The sequence below is a fragment of the Palaemon carinicauda genome, chromosome 21 (assembly GCF_036898095.1).
Source record: "Palaemon carinicauda isolate YSFRI2023 chromosome 21, ASM3689809v2, whole genome shotgun sequence".
NCBI classification, from domain to species: Eukaryota; Metazoa; Arthropoda; class Malacostraca; order Decapoda; family Palaemonidae; genus Palaemon; species Palaemon carinicauda.
Genome location: NC_090745.1, coordinates 65,382,381 through 65,403,545, shown reverse-complemented (window position 1 = coordinate 65,403,545; position 21,165 = coordinate 65,382,381). Strand labels below are relative to the sequence as shown.

Genomic DNA, 21,165 nt, shown 5'->3' with positions numbered 1-21,165 from the left:
TCTTTACCTCATTGGAAGAGAACTCCACCTATCCCCACGTCACTAGCATCCAGAGCTATTATAAATGGCTCCTGAAAATTAGGGGAGGTTAATATGGGTTTGGAAACAAACAAAGTTTTCATTTTGAGAAAAGCCTTCTCACAATTCGCCGACCACATAAATTTTTTACCCATTTTTAACAAGTCCGTCAGAGGCTGAGCAAGGTCAGAGAAGTTCCGCACAAACCGCTTATAATATCCCAGCATTCCTAAATCCGACGCACTTCTCTGATGTTACACGGTTTCTGCAATCCTACTATGGCATTCAGGTTAGCTCGTTTAGGAGTGACCTCCCCAAGACCTACCTCATGTCCTAAATAGCTAACCTAGGCCTTCCCAAACTCACATTTCTTCAAATTTACCACTAAACCAGCCTCAAGTAAGACCTCAAATACCCGCTTCAAACGACGCACATGGGTCTCCCAATCATTGATGTGGACTACCAAGTCATCAATATAAATTTCAACACCATCTAAACCACAAATAATTCTATTCATCAGCCTTTGGAAGGTACAAAGCAGCGTTCTTCAATCCAAAAGGCATGACTTTACACTCATACAACCCAAATGGAGTGGCAAAAGCTGAAATTTCTCTGGCTCGATCAGATAAAGGAACCTGCCAGTACCCCTTCAACAAATCTAATTTAGTAATGAACTTGGAGGGTCCTATCTGATCGAGACAGTCGTCAATTCTGGGAAGAGGAAAAGAATCCCTTTTAGTATGTATATTGACCTTTCTATAGTCGACGCACATTCTAAACTCACCATCGGGTTTCTTTACTAACATCACAGGAGAACTCCAAGGACTAATGGAGGGCTGGATGAGGTCATGTTCCAACATGTATTTTATTTCCTTCTCGACGAAGGCTCGTTTCTCTGGGTTCAGTCGATACGGACTCTGATTTACTGGCAAAGCATCGCCAAAATCTACATCATGTTGGAGAAGACCAGTCCGCCCCCGAGAATCCTGCCATAAATTAGAGAAAGACATTATTAAATTTAATATATTTTCTCTTTGAGGTGCCTCCAGGTGCTTCAACCCTGATTCTAATAACTCTAAACTTTGAAAGTTAGTATTAAGAGCATCTGCAGACACCTGACATAATTCATCCTCTTCAAAATAATCAACAGAGTCTAAAATAGTAGCTACTGACTCCAAAGGTACCCTCTTGGGTTCTACACTACCACAGGAATAAGATTTTAGACGGTTAATATGAAATACACGGCATTTCCTCCAAGTACCAGGTGCTTCAATTTCATAGTTGACCTCGGATAACTTCCTCAATACCCTCCAAGGCCCCTCAAATCTGGGCTCGAGAAAGTCACCAAGACCTATACCAAAAACCAAGACTAAATCACCCGTTCGAAAGAACGTACCTTACATTTCTTATCATACTTAGCCTTCATTTTACCCTGGGCAGAGGTTAAATTCTCCTTGGCAAATTTCCAAGCCACAGATGACTTACTTATTAGGTTATCTAATACTTCATTTACGCTCTTATCAATCACTTCCCTGGACTCCAAGAACTCACGAAAAATCTCTAATGGACTACGAATCTTGTGTCCAAAGACCAAATCAAACGGAGCGACACCTGTGGAGGAATTTGGAAGATTACGTATAGCAAAGAGAGCATAGGGAAGCCCCTTATCCCACTCCTCTCCTTACTCAAAACAATATTTTTTTAACATTGACTTAAGGGTCTGGTGAAATCTTTCCACCACCCCCTGACTTTCCGGGTGATATGGCACACTGGTAAGGTTCTGAATGGCCAATTCAGCACACTTACTTCTAAAGATCTTACTTGTGAAATTCGAGCCACAGTCAGACTGAATCTTACAAGGAAGACCAATCCTAGAAAAAAAATCTATTAACTTGTCAAATATTGCCCTAGATGTTATCTTCCTCATAGGGATTGCTTCCGGGTATCTGGAAGCCCTATCCATAATTGTCAAAACATACACAAAACCTGTTTTAGTACGGGGAAATGGACCAACTACATCAACTACTAATTCAGAAAATGGTTCACCTAACGAAGGAATTGGATACAAGGGAGCCCTAGGAACCCCTTGATTAGGTTTCCCCATCACCTGACAGGTTTCACAAATGGCAACATATTTCTTTACCGAAGACTTCATCCCCAGCCACCAAAATCTCTTGGCTACCTTCTGAAAAGTTTTACCTATGCCAATGTGGCCAGCAAAAGGATCATTATGAGCCAAACTCAAAACAGTCTCCCGATACTTGGTGGGAACAACCATCTGTTCGTTACCAGAGGCCGAGAGCGCCGGCCTAGTCAACGGACGGCCCAGACGATACAACAGCCCCTCGTACACCACGAACCTAGGCTTGGATAAGTCCTCCGTTCCTCCAAGCTCAAAATCAAATTCATCCTTAAAAAACTCTAAACTTTTTTTACATGCTACTGACCCGGGCCCGTCTATGTCTACTTCTAAACTACTACAATTAATATCCGAGTCTAGATCAACTTCAGCGGATTTTTTAGGCGCAGCACGAGTAGTTACCGTCACTGGCCAAGAAGTGATAGATACAATGGGAAACACATCATGTCCTTCAGTGTCTGTTCCCACATCATTTCCCAAAATGCCGTCGATCCCTGAGACTGGCAAACTGTCTACCACAGCCAGCTCAATACGGCCACTATATTCAGGGAAAGACACCTCTACCCGAATTAAAGGCGCCGATACCAAAGTGTCTGGGAATCCAGCCAGAACTACATATTCACCTGAAAAAGAGCACATGTTCATTAATGACCTAGCCAATACTAAGGACATAGCTGACCCGATATCCCTTAGAAACTTAAGATCTAATGAGCCAGAGGACGTCTTCAGCTTACCTTCGTGTACATATTTATTAAAAGGTCACAAAGGTTTAGTTTTATCTACTGGGGAAGATATGCCGTGATCTGAGGGATTATTAATGTTCTCCTGGTTAGTATGAGACCCCATGTCATCTACTCTAGCTACCGCTAATACAGGAGACCGACTAGCAGTGTTGGTGGGGTTCTGGCTTAAGTAATTCTTCCGGGCAAAACATTGAGCCTGGTGATGTCCCGGCTTCTTACACCAGAAACAGTTCCTGCGAAAAGTGCCTGTTTTTCCAGGAGTTACCTGCTTATTAGGGGGAGAAGAAAAGATTTGATTAAACGTCTTATTAGCCTGGTTATTATTCTTAGACCAACTTCTACCCTGGGTGGTTACTTTAAGAGGCCTGAAATGAGGAGAGGATGAATTAGTAAAACTAAACCTACTTGACCCAGCCTTATGGGTTAGAACAAACTCATCTGCAATTTGGGCTGCAGTGGCAAGATTAACAGCCTTCACCTCCTCTAGGTGTAATGTCAGCTCCCCTCCACAAACTTCTAGAATTCCTCAAGACACATGAGCTCTCTCAAGGAGGAAAAAGTCCCAACCAGATGACTTTTATCCCAGTCATCAAATTGCTCCTCCTTGAGACGAGCATATTCCACGAAGGTCATGGAAGGGGACTTATTTACCGTCCTGAACTTCAACTGATAAGCCTCAGGTACCAAATCGTACGCCTTAAGTACCAGAGACTTTACCTTATTATAGTCCCGGGCAATGCCTTCCTCTAAAGCATTATACACTCTTAAGGCTTTCTCTACCAGTCTGCACTGGATGAGAACTGTCCAGAATTCTCGAGGCCAAACCAGACGAGTTGCAACCCTTTCAAAGGCCTTAAAGAATTCGGGAACGTTACTCTCCTCGAAAATAGGGACTAACTCCAACGCAGCCCCGATATTGAATTTGTCCTGGCTCAACACATTAGGAGAACTAACTTGATGAGACCCTGCTTGGCACCTAGCCAACTCACATTTCAACCTAATAATCTCAAGTTCAAGTTTCCTGACCCTTTCACTCTCCTCGTGCTCCAGTTTCAAAAGCTCTATCCACTTACAAATTAACTGATACTCCTCTCCTCCTGGACTTTTGTTAAAAGGAGTAGGATTAATGGTGTTTACTTGCCTACCTCCTGAAATAAAAGGATTAGTAGAGGTGTTGGGTTTTAAGGGAAAATTAACTGGACCCTCATAAAGGAGATTCACCGGGGATGGATCCTCGAACAAAGATAAACCAGGATTAACACTTACATCCTCCTCTCTCTCCTCCTCGGACATGCCATCAGACACTGAGTTAGACTTGCCATCGGAAGTTACTCCTTCCTCATCACTGGCAGGTAAGGGCAACTTGGACACTACCAATTCAAGTATCTGAGCACGAGTAGCTGAGGCCTTAAAAGTTAGACCTAACCACCAAGCACGTTTGCATCAAATAATTCTTATTCAGTACATGGACATACTGAGCACAATCGACGAACCCTAAAAAGGCACTTGGATAAAAAAACACACCCTCCATTACGACAACAACTAATTTACAAAAACACACTTATATCAAACAATTACCGAAAGCCTCAATGATGCTCCACCATTACAATATCTGTATGCACCCGCAAACTATCCTGTCACGGTCGCCACAATGTCACGACCCGATTTGGGTAGGCCGTGACCCAGATTCTTTGTTGGATATTAAATGAGATAGCTGGCGGTAAATATGCAAGTACAGGGAATGGGGAGACAACAGTCAAACACCAAGAAAATTAACAAAGTTTAATAACAATAAATTAATACCTTAAGACTAAGACCTTAAAACTAAAATAACCTTGTACCAAGTCATCTCAAAGACTTAAATGAACATACATGAAAATGTACAAGGAAATACTTAATCCTACTGGAACAAACTTAATTCCATGCAAAAATAAATACCAAAAACTTAATTACTAAGCATAAAGAATGAATGCAAAAAATTATAACACTAAACATCTACATTATGTGCTCAACTAGAGTGTGCCCCAAAGACTGTACCTTAATTCTAACAAGAAACAATCATAAACATGAATGGGATAATTAACTTGAATAAACCTTAATCCTACCTACCTAACTAAATAATCAATACAAACAAGACATACAAAATTAGAAAAATTTCCCCTGAAAGAGAATCATGACAAGATACATCTATTTATTAATATATATATATCAAACCTTACGCCTCGCCTATAACGGCAGAAACCAACACAACTCGTCTCTGAGCAAGTATAAAAGCGCAGTAGGTCAGCCACAATCAACTTAAGACGTCTACGAGGGCAATGTCCCTCTCCAATGAAATCAATTCTTGCAAACGAAGATACTCGAGGTTGCACGTAAAAGGGAAAAACCTCTTACCTATGGGATGGCTCCCTACATGGCTCTTCACGGGCTATTCAACCCCCGACATATAATGCAGCACAAAGATCCTTGATCATGGCGAGGTACGGCGAGGTACGGCAAGGTACAACAGATGCAAATCCTACAGAGCTGAGGTCCTACGTCTGCCCCACCTCTACGTGCGCTCCTTGCACGAGAGGGGATACAAATAAGCAAAGACGAGTCGTACGTGACTTACGTGCTTGCCATCAAACGTGTACGTGCCAACGTCAAGAAGAAAAGCAGTCGCGAGTGACACTTTCCTCACTCGCTAAATCTTCAAAGCGAAGCAAATATAATTCCATCGATGAAGAAGTCAAAATTGAATTTCGATAATATGGATCGCTGCAGCGTACGTCTTGTAGGGGAGAAAATATTACCCAAACTAGCGTCCTGAACACTCGGCAATCTCACCACAACCCCGTCGCTGACACCCTTAGTCCAATCCAACCAAAAGTAAACAAAACAAAAGTTAATAACAGTTGTTCAATAGTTAACAACTACTAAAGGGGCCGGGTCACTGAACAAAAAGATGAGCTCCAGCACTAATAATATTCTGAAATCAAAATAAATAATGTAACAGCATATAAAACCACACACACGGACGTGACATGCCTTTATAAAAATACAAAGAAAATCTTTGAAAGCTCATATCTCAAAACTATGCATATTGACCTTGAAATTCTACCTTATCCCTCAGTTTTAATGATATAGCATTGACAGTTGGTATATAACATAGAAAGACATTATAAAACAATCATATGTTGCCTTTTTTCCTATTTTTTTCATATTTTATTCCTAATTTTTTTCCACAATTTTTATGTTTTATTTTTTTACCATAATGAAAAAATTTGTATCTAGCAAAAAAATTACTTTTAGAAAGAAAACTCCCCATTTTATTGAAGTTCTACATCAGGTCTATATAGAGTAGTAATCTCAGGTCTTAATATTAATTATCAAGGGAGTAGATAGAATTTGAAAAACACCCATTTTCAGGAAATAATTTGCCCTGCTTCACAAAGCCGGATGTCCGAGGCAAAAATCCTATAGAGTTTGAAGATGTCCTAAGTCACCTTATTAAGTGGTATGAATGTCATAGTCCTGTCCTTAAAAAAGGGTATTACCAGCCTGGCCACCTTAATCACGAAGCCCTTGTTTTCAAACTCAAATAGCTGGGAGTGAGTGAGTCATTTCTTAGTATTATTATTGAATTTATAAGTAAAAGATCTAAAACAGTTGTTGATAAGCACCATAGTGAGTATAGGAATGTGATATCCGGTGTTCCACAGGGTAGTGTTCTTGGCTGATTACTTTTCAAACTATATACACATGACATGTGGTTTATCCAGAAAAAAAGCTTATTCCATCAATTCCATCTTCTGAATGTAGATCCGGTGTTGGTGAATCCCTTAATAGAGATCTAGCTAAAATTAGTGCATGGTACAAATTATGGGGTATGAAGTTGAATCCTAACAAAACTCAAAGTATGAATGTAAGTGGATCAAGGACAGTGGCTCCTCAACCTCCAGGTCTTAGCATTGATAATGTTTCTTTAATTTTGTATGATTCTTTTAAAATTTTAGGTGTGATTCTCAACAGCAAATTTACTTTTGAGAAACACATTAGGTCTGTGTCTTCTTCAATTGCAGAAAAAATTGGATCATTGAGAAAGCCTTTTAAGATTTTTTATCAATCTATTCTAGACAATTGTTTTAATTTTTTTCCTTCTACCTTGTTTCGAGTATTGTTCTCTTATCTGGTCTTCAGCTGCTGATTCTCATCTTGATTTGTTGGACAGGAACTTACGGTCTATTAAATTTCTTATTCCTGATCTGGATATTAATCTTTGGCCCCATCGTTTAATTAGTTCATTATTCATGCTGCATATTTTTTTTTTTTTTATAATTCTGACCATCCTTTACATTCAGATCTTCCTGGACAGTTCCAGCCTGTTCATAATAAAAGGCATGCAGTTAATTCTAATAGTCAAGCCTTCTCCATCACGAGGCTCAATACTACACAGTATTCTAGAAGTTTTGTTCCACCTGAGAGTAAGGTGGGGAATGATCTCCCTAATCGGGTAGTTGAATCAGTAGAACTTCAAAAGTTTAAACTTGCAGCGAATGTTTTTTATGTTGAACAGGCTGACATAAGTCTTTTTAAAGTCTATATACGAATTATCTGTTTTTGAGGTTGTTAATGTTTTTTTTTAAATATTTAATTTAAATTTTTCATTACTGTCTACTCCTTTTCTCACTTTACAGTATACCGTGAAGACGTTTTATTTATTTCTATTTTAGTTCTTTCTTTTATGGCCCTTTTTGAAAAAAAAAAAAATATATATATATACATATATATATATATATATATATATATATATATATATATATATATATATATATGTGTGTGTGTGTGTGTGTATGTGTGTATTTCCTGTTATTAATGGTGCCATTGAACTAGATATGCACGTGTATTGTTCTTCTATGTAAGTAGTTTTCTTTACAGAGAAAGTGGGCTTTACTTTTCATAACTCACTTTATTTACCAAAAGCTTTTTAGCATATGCTTATCTTACTTTTAATTCCGGTCTCATGTCCTGGGGAAACACTCATTGTCTATCCATATGCCTTATTTGTTGACTCTGTATTTAATTTGAAATTTTTTTTAGTTTTACTCATATTTTTTCTCCAGTCCTACAGTTTTCCTTTATCTATTCAAATCTTATATCATCTTTTGTAATTCCTCCCATGATTCTCTAAATAGAACCATGTCATCTACAAATCTTAAGTTGTTAAGGTATTCCCCCATAATGTTATTTCCTTCATTTACACAATCCAAATTTCTAAAACTTCTTGTAGGCATGCTGTGAAGAATTTAGGAGAGATGGGGTCTCCCTGTCTGACTCCTTTCTTAATCAGAATTTTTGCACTATCTTTATGTAGTTTTAGGATTGCAGTGTTACCCGTATAGATATCTTCATGTGTTCTAACATGCGATTAATCTATTCCTTGTCTTTGAAGGGCTTCCATTAATGCATAAGATTTAACAGACTCAAAAGTATTCTTCATAGTCTATAAAGGCCATATATAGTGGTTTGTCATACTCTGTTGATATTTTCAGTTGCTGTATACCCACTTCCAAGGCCTGCCTGCACTCTTGGTTGTTTAAAGTCTAGCTGTCTTTTTTTTTTTTGCCTAATATGATTTTTGTAAATATCTTATAAATTATATTACTGAAAGTAAACTTATCAGGCAATGCTTCTTCAGGTCTTTTGTGTCTCTCTTTCTGTGAATTAGTATAAGGATAAAGTTTTTCCAACTTTTAGGTATAGAGCATTATTGCCGAAATTTTGCGCAAAATTTAGCAAGTTTTACTATAATGAAATCTCTTCCACCTATCATCAAATCAACTGTTAGGCCACCTCACCCTGCTGTTTTGCCTATTTTCATGCTTTCTGTTTTTCTTCTACTGTTATCATTATTGTATAGCATTGTATAGGAATCCTCACCAATTATTATCACTCCTTCTCTTTTGCTGATAACATTTCCATTTTTATCCTTTTAAGTAAATATCTGTTGGCAACCTTGTTCCAAGTCTTTTTTTCATCAATTTGGCGTGTCTTCCCTTTTTTCAGTGTTTCCTTAATTTTGGTCTGATTATGTTTACGAATGTCTTGGGTTTTTAGTATGTTGATTGTTTTTGGATGGTTTTGCTATTTGTATTAGAATTCTTGGATTTTACTCTTATTTCCACTTTATGATCAGCTTTTTGGTATTTTCTGATAGTTTTCATTGATCTTGTTTAGGAACTTTATCACCTACCTCTTGTGCTAATTACTATACAAATTTTATTAATTTATAGTTCATTTCTTCTTTTCTTGCATTCATTTCATCATATAGCTGGAAGTACATATTTTATATTGCTAAACTAAACTCATCAGTTATCTCTTATCACAGGGAAATCACTCATTGTCTATCCATAACCCTTATTTGTTGTCTCTCTGTATATATATATTTATATATATACAGTGTATATATATACACACATATATATATATATATATATATATATATATATATATATATATATATATATATATATATGTATATATATATATATATATATATATATATATATATATATATATATATCATTATTGCTCAGGTTCGGGAAAATTATTTTCCTTCATCAGAGTCTGGAGATTCTAAAATATATATACTTTATATGGTGATGAAGAAAAGACATTCATATTGAAATTTTCTTGTGATTAGAGCAAAATATAGAATATAAAATGCAAAGTTACAGTAGGTTATTTAAAAAATAATTCAGAATACAAGTACATGAAAAAATAAGGTTAGAAACAAGTTAGTTCTACGATATTCTGACCAGGTTTGGTTTTTGTTGATGCACTGTTTGAGCAATGATCTGGCAGTATATGTAGTCTTTTGGAATCGTATTAAACGTTATAGAAGAAGTTTGTGCATAAAACAAGCAATAATTCTTGTCTTCTGGAAGCGTTTTAAACGTTACAGATCCTGTCTGAGCTAAGAACTGGCGGCAATTTTAGTCATCTGGAAGCGTTTTAAACATTTGGAAAATTACTTCTATTGTTTTTGGTCCAGATTATACACTGAAATGGACAGAATAGAAAATTTCTCCCTATACATTGGGTGATGCTCATTTTGTAAATCATCCCTAGGGGCCAAAGGATTGTTTGTTACCAAATAATGAAATGTTTTTGGGAAACGGCCGAGACTCTCGGAAAATCCTTTTGAGTGCTGCCTTTCCCTTTCATTGCATGAGTGAATTTTTCCATTTTATAAGAAATTGTTTTAATTGAGATTTGTCATGGTGCCATACATAGATAAATATGTGAATTCTATAATGTTTCATATGTTACAAAAAAGAAAGATATTGTGGAAGATTTACAGGGGAACTTTACATTTTAAAGTTTAGTGAAACGAGCATGATTCCTAACTTGGAGTTTTTTTTTACAGTATTGTGCTCTGATATAACTCAAAATTCAGATGTATGAGAATGTTCTGACTGAACTTGAATTTTATTCACAGTCTATGTTTACGTAAAGTCATTTGTCAAGAGGAATAAGGGCGTCTGTGTGAGAGTACATCTTACATCTTTCCCGAATGACTGCATTACATTTACTGGACTTCTGAAAACAGTAGGTGGTAAAAGGTTATTGTCAGACCTAGTCCTTGAGTAAAGTATCGCAGGTGGTTGGGTAATTCTGCAGCGGGATCATGGATGGTTACTGAGAGGAGTCAAGGATTTTTGTGACTTTGGCTAGGAATCACTCTATTCCAACAATTGTGCTTAAATAGTTTAGGCCAACGATTTCTTGTCTTTCTTGGAATATAGTTCGGAAATTTCAGCCTATTATTTCCTACAAAATAGGTCTCGCGCTTGAAAAGTGTGGAAGTGCTACTACCAAAGGGTAGTTGCTGCAGTGTTTTCGACTTTCAACATTCATGGTGCAATCTTCACGGGCGTCCTTCTACAAAGATCGAAGTTTGTACTCCAAAAGACTTGAAACTTTGAGTACTTTGAAGAAGGAAGCAGAAGTGTCCCTTGTCACTTTTTGGTGGGTGAGGTCCTGGAGCACATGCTGTATATTCGTGAAATGAAAAGAAGTCAGTTCTGAAGAGACTTGAGTCCTTTAGCGGGTGGCTAAGGCTAGAGTGTGGCGAATCCACACATTCCGTTTTCGACAACTCTGACTGCTTAGGTGGCATATATTATATTAAGTTAAATCATAGGAAATTACAGAATAAGTATACTTTAGGCAATAAATGATAATTTTACTGTTAATATTAAGATTCATTTAAAGGAATTTAAGTTATTATTGAATGATCATAAATTATTAGTAAATTAGAGAAATGCACTTACATTGAACGCTTAACTTTATACAAACATCATCTCATAACATGATAATGTATCTGATTATTAATGATTAGATTGATATTAAATATAGAGACTACTGACATTTTGTATAACATTTCAGTTGGTGATGTAAAAGGTAAGATAAGAGTTACACTTCCTGACTCAGGACATAACCGAAACAAAATGGTGTTTTTGGAGGTCTTTGCTTTTATAGTATTTAACAATACTTTCATAATTGCACGACTGGCTCGAGACATAAGTGAGCCTGAAAATATTCTGTGGTGTTATTAGGCTATTGTTAATTAGGCTTAAAGAGAAACCTCTCTCTCTCTCTCTCTCTCTCTCTCTCTCTCTCTCTCTCTCTCTCTCTCTCTCTCTCTCCACCTGTGTGTGTGTGGTTGTGTGTGTATGTGTGTGCATGTGTGTATGTACGTCGTAACATTGTACATTTTATGTAAACATCTTAGACGTTAGTTTATATTACAAACTTTAATCCCACGATGATAATTCAACACCTGTTGTATATCAACAAACTAATATATTCTTGTGAGTGTGTTAGGACGTTACTCTGTAGGAATACCTTGCAATTCGTGTCCAAGAATTATAGAGAGAAATATATGTCATATACTTCGATTAGAATAGATCCCTTCTGATCCTCTGTAATCTACCTGGATTTAATACCAACCCGTGAATCAAGTTACATTTTCACAACAATAATAACAACAGGGCTGTAGATATTCTCAGATTCCTCTGCAATTTATTCGGGAACAATGTTGCTGTCCTCAATACCATGCTCCAACGTACCTGTTGCATTTCGATGAAGGAAAGTTTCAACCAATTTCTCATTCGTATTTTGTTCATTATGACAGATATTCGGTTTCTTCTGTAATTGTTCTCTTTTCTAGATGAAATTTAAAAGGTTTAAGAACACCTAGGTATCCAAATTTTTCTAAAGAATAATTCGAGCAAGTTTGTTTCAGATTAATAGGATTTTCATTTCCCCAAAAAAATATTTTTGAGAATAATCAATTCTAGTTTATAAATTGTAAAACTTCAGTTGCTTATTACTCCTAGAACAGCCTGTTAAATTCCCATTATTCTTTAATTCAGTAATAACTTTTTAAATTTCTTAATTCAGTCAAACAAAGTAAAGGAGTTTAAGGCGAAAATGGACTACCATGGTATCCATCACCAGGCCTCTACTGCATAATAGCCAGAGGGCCAGAGCCTCGTAGAACGCTCCCATTAAACGCTAAAAACAGTTTTGACACAGTTAGTGGAAATTGGCTCCCCCAACTGGAAAAGAATTCACCTTATGTCTTGTTTGCCCTCTGCCAGGCACGATGATAAACCACAGGATATAGTCCTTTTGAGCTGCTATAAACTCACTCCACACTCCACTATGAAGCTTGAGAGGACCCCTCCAAGGCCTCATGGGTAGAGGTGTGGCTAAACATACAGGCTAAATTATAGGCTGCCTGGGATAATGCTAAGTTTCTGAGGTAAAAGGACAAGGTATTACAAAAAGTTGATTGGACCAAGAATCCCAAGATCGGAGTTTTGAAGTGGGAGATCCAGTTCTGGTACTCCGCACAAGAGAGCAGAGACCGATGAGCGCAAAATTTATGGGCCCCATAAATATTTTTGAGAACAAAGGCAAATCAGAATACTTAGTAGATTGTGGCATGAGGTAAGCCAAGTAACTCCATATCAATTATTCAAACCCTATCAGCTGAAGATCGTAGTGGTGGGGACTGTTACCCAGTTCCACTCACCAGAAGGCAACTCTGAGGTTCTAACCATCTGTAAGCTAGTCTCTTCTACTTTAGAGGTTGCTAAGAGGAACAACATCAAGAAACATTTGCTAGAGCACCCACAGGTAGGGCAAGACACTCTATGTAACATCCCAACTCTTGGAGCAACAGGATTTACTTTATCCCAGGAACGTGTCCCATCCACAGGAATTATTACAGGCTACAGCCCCGGGGTTAAACTGATGGCAGCACAGATCAAGTTGCAACTAAGCTTGGGTCTCATCAAGGAAAGTGAAAGTTTTTGGGCATCCCCAGTGGTCCTGGTACCAAAAGGTGGAGGAGGGGACAGGCTATGTATCAACTTATGAAAATTGAATGCAGTGACAAAACCAGAGAACTACCCTCTCCCTCGCATCGAGGATTGCCTGGGAAGCCTAGTTGAATTCCCTTACCTGAATAGAATAGATCTAGAAAGGGTTACTGGCCGGTACCATTGGAAGAGAAGTTACAGCCTCTGACCAAATTCATAATCTGGGAAAACCTTTATCAGTGTCGAGTGATGCCTTTTGGTCTTAGGAACGCACCTAGTTGCTTACAGAAACTAATGAACAAAGGACAGCAGCAGGGATCCCTAACTCTGTTAACTACTTAGACAACATCGTCATTTACTCTATAGTATGACATGGGAAGAACACCTATAATATCTAGAGATGGTGCTGAGGGCCCTCCAGAAACCCAATTTGATCATCAATCTGAAAAGTATACGTTTGGAGGATATAATATCACATACATGGGCCACCAAATAGAAGGGACCAAATAATGCCAAAGGATGCTAACATCCTTGTAATATGGAAATTCCCTACCCAAGAACTAAGGAGAAGTCCCAGCAGCTCTTGGGTGCAGTACTTCCAGAGATTTTTGTGACAAACTTCTCCTAGGTAGCCTCTCCCATTACAGAACTGTCCAAAGGATATAAGCAGTTCTGTTGCATGGAGGAATGTCAAGTTACCTATGACCATATGAAAGGTACCTTAATGAGCTGCCACGTGCTCCATACACCTGACTAAACCAAACCTTTTGCCCTAGCCGTAGACACCAGTGACATAGGAGTGGGTGCTGTCTTCTTCCAAGAGAAAGGCCAAGTGTATTATCATATCGCTTACTTCTCAAAGAAACCGAATCCTGCTCAAACTAGGTACAGTACAATTGAAAAGGAACTCTTAGGCATGATCTTGTCTCTTAATCATTTTGAATCACATCATACTAACCATAAGTTCCCACTGACTGTCCTGAACGACCATAACCCTCTGACCTATTTAACTCAATTCCATAAGAAGAATAAGAGGCTCATGAGGTGGTGCATAGACCTCCAAGACTACAATTATTGGAAGGTTGAACACATAAAGTGTAGAGATATCAAGATTGCAGATATGTTCGCCTAGCATCAGAAGTTTGGACACACAAAGGGCACTGATAATAAAATTGCAAATGTGTTCGGCCAAAATTAATGCCAGATGTACAATGTCATTTTTGTATATATCCCATTGCCATAAATAGTAAGTTAATGAAGGCTGTGTGAAATAATTTTGATGATCCCGAGTGGTTACCCCAGCATAATAAGCTGAGTAGCCGTCTTGGCCCCAATTATTTTACTTTTGATATATTTTTATGCACATGCATCTTGTTTTATGTTTCATGCAAGCCGCTACTATAGGCCACTGTTGAATTATGCTAATAATGCATGCCTTTTTGTTAGGTCATTGCCTCATTGTACAATTGCTTCCCTCTAATTTACCAAAATAGAACAAGGTAATATCTGACCCTAGTGCAGCATAGCAATTAATTCATTACGGTGGTGAGAGTCACTGCGGGTAAGGGCATTAAGGCTAATGGCGCCAGACCTTCCTTGCAGAGTTCTCGTCCTGTTCAAGGACAAAATCTCTGCTAAAATTTGCTGTCACTCATGACGGTCATTGGGCCATTTTTTGCCCCCTCCCCCAAAAGAGTACTAGCAAGGATTTGTTGGAAAGATACAAGTGTTGAGTACCTTACTGCCTGTCCTCCTATCCTTTGACAGACTACTCCCTCGAGGAATCTCATTCTCAGAAATCTTTGAAAACCACTTTGCCATTCAGCACTGCTACAAAGCAAGTCGGGGAGAAATCAAAAGGTGGCCTTTTGCCATAGGGATACAAGGACAACGACCAATGGGATATCCTACAAGGAATAACTCCCCCATTGGGGGTACTGGAGGGGTATTTTTTCGAAGGAATGGTGATCACCTTCTCTGTTCTTCAAGAATTTTGGATGTAAGACATATGTTAGAGGTCCCCTTCACTGGAGGCAACACTATCCTTTTATCAAGGTACGGCGTATGCATGAGAGCCTCATAGATTTATCCAATCTTCCATCTCCCTTTTGATCATACCCCATCCTTTCCTTTTATCCTTAAAGAAAGATCATACCTACTAAACCCTCATTCATATTTTTCCTATTCTCACATCCCACCCACCCTCAGCACGCTGTGCCCTCTGCTCTTAACTTTAATCGCCTCACCCAGTAACAGTGTTTTAATCATTGTTCAATAGTGCTTTAAGTATATATTATTATTTATTACCAGATTGGAGTTATAGACCTATGACTTCATCATATTCCTAGTTTACAAGAATAATTATGTAAGTAATCGTTTGATTTAATTGAATGGTTAAGAGGATTAGGGATCTCCCTTATTATAACTGTTAATCAATTTTCTCTTTCCAGGGAATGATATTGTATGTGCTGAAGTCTTCCACGTCAAACTCTCTGAGGCTTCATTACTCAAGAATCACTTGTCCTCCGTTGTGCTCCCTTTGTTTATTATTAGTAAATAAGTACTTTTGTAATTATATTTTGACAGTAATTAGTATCTTACTGCTGGAAGACAACTTTGACCTTCCTCCAATCATCATGTATTTTATTAGACCTGTGAGTCCTTAAACAGGGCCCAAACTCTGCGGGCGTAACAACACACACACACACACACACACACACACACACACACTCACATTTTAAATCATATATTCTAAGGATGTGTCATACCGAATTAGCTACTTTTATCCTCCGGTGAATTGAAGATACCTGTAAGCCGCTAGACTATAAATGAACACATATCATGGTTAAACCTTTTTTTTTTCTTTCTTTCTTTCTTTTTTACTTATTTTCTGCATGAGTATATATGTGAATGTACTTTTTTTTTTTTGCATAACTGGTTTTACTGTATAAAATATTTGCCAAGATTTAAATCTTGAAATACTTTATTTAATTTCCTGTTTCTTTAAAGCCGTTATTTCTTTTGCAATGGACTTGTCAGTCATTCATGTCAATACTTTTCCTTTGATATTTCGATCTAATATTGTTACCGTTATCTCGTAAATGTGGGAAAAAATTTCTTTCCAAAAAATTAGTATTCTTGCACACTAATAAAAATGAAAACTGAAAATATTTACACCTTTCTTTCCATTCTTATGACATATATCATCCTTACTTGCTTTAAATGCTGCTTTTCTGGTCTTATGCAGCAAGAGAACCTTACTGTCTACAGGACCTCCATAGTCATTTTATCATGTTCTTTCGAAAACATTCAACATTTCACATCTTTTATTGTCAAATCCACATTATCAAAGCACTTAGAGAACAAGAAAGTTTTCAGTTTCCTCTTGAAAACCTTAATATCTTCAGTCTTTTGAATGTCAAGTGGGAGCTTATTGTATAGTCTCGGGGACATATATCTAAAGGCTTTTGAGCCTACAATAGACATATAGTACAACTAGGATCCAATCATTTGAAATAATCTGTAACTATTCTCGTGTCAGCATGATTTGTTGGCTGCAATTCTCTTAGATACTTTGAGACATTTGGTTCTGATAAATTGATTGGTTATTGTACATATTTTAAACTCAACTATCGCTTTAATAAGCAGCCAGTGTAGATCAATTGGTAGAGGAGGGATCCATTCTCGGGATGGGGCACCTTTTATCAGTCTTGCTCCTCTGTTTATTATGTTTTGTAATTTCTTAAGTTACACTTTTGGTAAATTGTAGAAGATGGAGTTGCAGTAGTCAGTCCTGGTAATAACGCAGTTTATCACAAGTTTCTTAACAGAATGTTCATCCACGTACTTCTCTATTAAAGCAATGTTTCTAAAATGATAACCAGCAGTTTGTACTACATTATTTATTCGGGTATTTAAAGACAAGTCACAGTCAAGAATCACGAACTTTACTAGATATCGGGCCAGAATTGTTATATATGTTTATTTGAATATCACCCAAGTTTCTTTCATTCTTTCTCTTTCCAACCACTATAAAATCAGTTTTATTTTCATTAAATTTTTTTTGTTTGATTGTCACCTATTCCTTAACTATGGCAAGAATTCGGTTTAGAGTTTCAGTAGCGTCATTTATGGATAGGTAAAATTATGTATCCTCTGCAAATAGTTTGAACTTCCCTCCATGCCTTTGTAGTATTTTTGACAGACCAATAGTATAGCTACAAAATAACATTGGGCCCAGTAGCCCCCCCCCCCCCCCCCCCCCCGAGGTACCCCGCTGTTTAAAGGTTCATATGATGAATAAGAGTTTCCAACTTGCACACAGTAATTTCTGTCAACCAAGTGGTCTTTTAGGTATTCAAAAGTTTTATCTTCAATACCACTGGGCCAGAGATCATTTTGTAGTTCATGCATAACTGTATCAAAAGCAGCAGAGTATAGTTTAATGTAGGCAGACGGGTTGTCAGTCAAAGCTTCTATTTCTTCTAAGTGACTAATTAGGTGTTCAAGAATTACGTATTTTAGCACTTTCGAAATAAAGGATAGATTCGGAATAATCTAGAGCTGTTTTCAGAACCGCTGTGACTATAGTCCTTTTCTCCGATTTGGGAAACTTACACTCATCGATGCTTATATTTGTTTTTCCGTAATCATATCAACTACACTAGGAAAGTTTCTATCACCAATTGCTTCAGATATTGTCATTGGATCAATCACACAGTTTATTTTTTTAGCTCTTTTGATAATCCTGGTGACATCGTCTTGTATTATATAATCGAATATCGTTAGTTTTATCTGTGTATCTCATGTAGCATTAACGCGAGGTTGAATATTTGCAAATGACCTAACTATATTTTCTATTTTGTTTTTAAAGAATACTAGAAAATTTTTTGATAATCCCTGGTTACTGTACCCCTCTGATAGCCTTTTTCCGTTTAGGAGATGGTATAACTCATTTATGTCTGTTACTGCTTCACGGGTCTTTCTCCTATAGTAATAGCTTTTTTTCCTTCTTAGTAGCTATTTATATTGGCACATTGCAGTTTTGTATTAAACCCATGTACTTTCAAATTTAATCGATTCCAGTTTCTTTCTTTGCGTCTTTTTTCCCTCTTTTCCTCTAAACTCTCCCCATCAAACAAAGGAGATCGGTCTTTAACAATTATAGTCTTTCTATCAGAGGACACATGGAATATTCACTTTTACTCACCCTATTATATATGGTCATAAGGTAGTCAACACACATAGCACCCAATATACGTTGGTTATCATGATCACTGATAGCATCATTTATTTTCTTTGTAACTTCTTCAATAAATACAGGAGAGAAGTTTGATATATGTCTAAAGTTTATTTTCTCCACCACTGCATTTTTCTGTAAAGGTAGTCTAAAGATAATAAGTTTGTTAACGGAAGAGATAGTGCACTTCTCTCCTACATTTATATAAGATGCAATGTTATTCATTTCATCACTTAAAACTAGGTCCACCGTATGCCCAGTCAAAGTAGTTGTAGTCAACATTATTCACCAATTGCTGAAGTATCAAGATTTGATATGTCATCCATCCAAAGATTGAAGTTCCATGATGATCATCTGAATGAGTACACTGAATTCTTTAAAGACACTAGTATTTGTTCTCGGAAGTTTGTAAACTAATACGATTTTTTTTTTCTGTGTAAAGTTTATTTTTATAAATTCAAAGCCTTGTTACACTAGTTCCTTTTAACACCTTAAGATTCGAGTAACCATGATGAATGAAGAGCCCGACCCCAACACCAGACGTGCCCCCTCTTGGAATATGAAACAAAGCATGTGTGTGGGGGATATGTCAGCGATCCTAGCCTTGTCAAAGTTTATTAACCATGTTCCAGAAAATGCTAGTATCTCTAAATTTTTTTCATTTATCAATTCTCGGATTTGAATAGTTTTATTACCAATAGATTGCATATTTACATAGCCACAGTTTATGACATCCTTTGTGTTTTCTACTAGTCTTTATGTTCATATATTTCAATTTATCACAAGAGTAAGCTGATTTTTTGTTTTAAGTGAGGGTGATGTGGAGCTTAAAGTATGAGAAAAGAATTTCTGATAACTGTATCTAATTAATAGATACAGTTGTACTAATAATGGGTCTTACTTTGTTTCCCTGTTTATTAGTTTTAATCAAGTCTTATAGAAAAGGTAATGATTATCCAGTAAAGATTAATGACATAATTAATGATTGTTCATGCTTTAAGATTAATTTTACGTTTGTACAAAAAAAAAAATTATAACTTTTTTATGGGAATACCACTATTTTGAATAAGTAGACATATCGGACAGAAATTTATACTTTTTTTCTAGATATTTAATTTTGTCTATAATTATTACTTTGGTCTTATCAACTTTTGCAATATACATTCACTTCAATTTTTAATGGTTTAAGGCTGTAAACCCTCAGAGCACTATAAGAGGGAATTTAGGTTGGGTGAATATTACTCCCTTTATCACCATGTAATATAATACAAGTCAAGAAAAAATTATTTCTTATGAAAATTTTGTCTATTTTTGCAGTCGTAGATAAAGGGAATAGATATGCTTAGGAGTGTTGTCTACCCAGGGCAGCATAACTACGTCTCACCTTTATGACTGGAGGTGGTTGATAGAACACCAAGACTTCAGTCTGTTTCATATCTTGGCTGTAATTACTGTATCGAAATGGTGTTCTAATGTTTGTATTATTGTTTCACCTATATCTCCACTATTTTCTATCATTTTTGGAGAAAATTTTACGTTCTTATTGTTCAATAGTTATTGGCTCATCAAAAATTCAAAATTTCAAAGGGTGTTTGTGATGCAGTGTTAAAGAGCAAGAGTGGGGCAAGGCACCTGGATATTGGTGATTCTGGCCAGCACGTTAGAGTGCAGCCATGAACAAGTCCCCGCATAGAGGAAGACATAGGGTAAAAGCATGATTTTATGAATATGCTAAAATTTCATTAAGGTACTATGCTTACATATTGAAAATTAAGCTTTATTAGGGAGGCAGAAAGCTATTTAGAGCAGATTGAAGATGCTACAAAGGAACTCGTACCGGTTGAACAAGAGAACAAAGACAAGCGTGAAACTAAAGAAAGTAGATCTCAAGAAAAGAGAAGAGGAAAATATTCAAAGGAAAAACTGTATCAACAAAAAAAAAAAGTAAAACAAACTGCAAAAGGAAAAGTGAATGGAAAAATAGTCATGATTGTAAAAGATGAAAGGAATAGAAGTGAAAAGTCAGGGATGAGCAGATAATTGAAACTGATAGTAAAATGATCCAAGTTGGGTAGAAAACGGAAATTATTATACATGTGTCGAAGACAAAGTTGTTGCAGTTGATGATTTTTCTAAAGACAGATAATTCGAACCTGATTGATTGGAAAGTGATGAAGACAAAGATACAGATGGGGATAATTTTCCTGGACTTTCTTTGATCGAAGCGATCTCACAATCACAGGTCACATGAGCAGGGAAGTGGATAAGAATCAAGGGGTCACTGCAGGTCTGCCTCTACTCCCATCTCCTTCCATCTATTTGGACTGAGCAACAAAGATGGCAATGACAGGAGAACCGAAGATGCAATACCACCACTTGCCCATCCTCCCACTAATACTGTAGGGTTGACAGGACTCATCCCCACTATTCTATGGCTTTTCCCTCTTTTTATAATCTAATGGTTTTATTGCCCCATATAAAAACAAATCATTATGCCAAATAGAGGATCATCAGGGACAGTCGTCATATCCATGAATTGGATGCAATGTCACTGAAATTGGACAATATATAACATTGTTATGTGGATGGGTATTATTTACGGGTCCCAGATAAGGTTGTTCTGAGTAAGGAACAACGAATATTCTATGG

The 21,165-nt window shown here is 37.0% G+C and overlaps 1 protein-coding gene across 1 annotated transcript; it reads right to left on the bottom strand.

Moving 5' to 3' along the window:
* Window positions 1-527: 527 nt before the first annotated feature.
* On the bottom strand, window positions 528-2,797 carry LOC137614946 (uncharacterized). The gene is made up of 3 exons (XM_068344594.1): window positions 1,768-2,797; window positions 1,434-1,629; window positions 528-1,344 (listed from the first exon to the last, which is right to left on the bottom strand). The coding sequence occupies exons 1-3, from the start codon at window positions 2,795-2,797 to the stop codon at window positions 528-530; spliced, it is 2,043 nt and encodes a 680-aa protein (XP_068200695.1).
* Window positions 2,798-21,165: the final 18,368 nt, after the last annotated feature.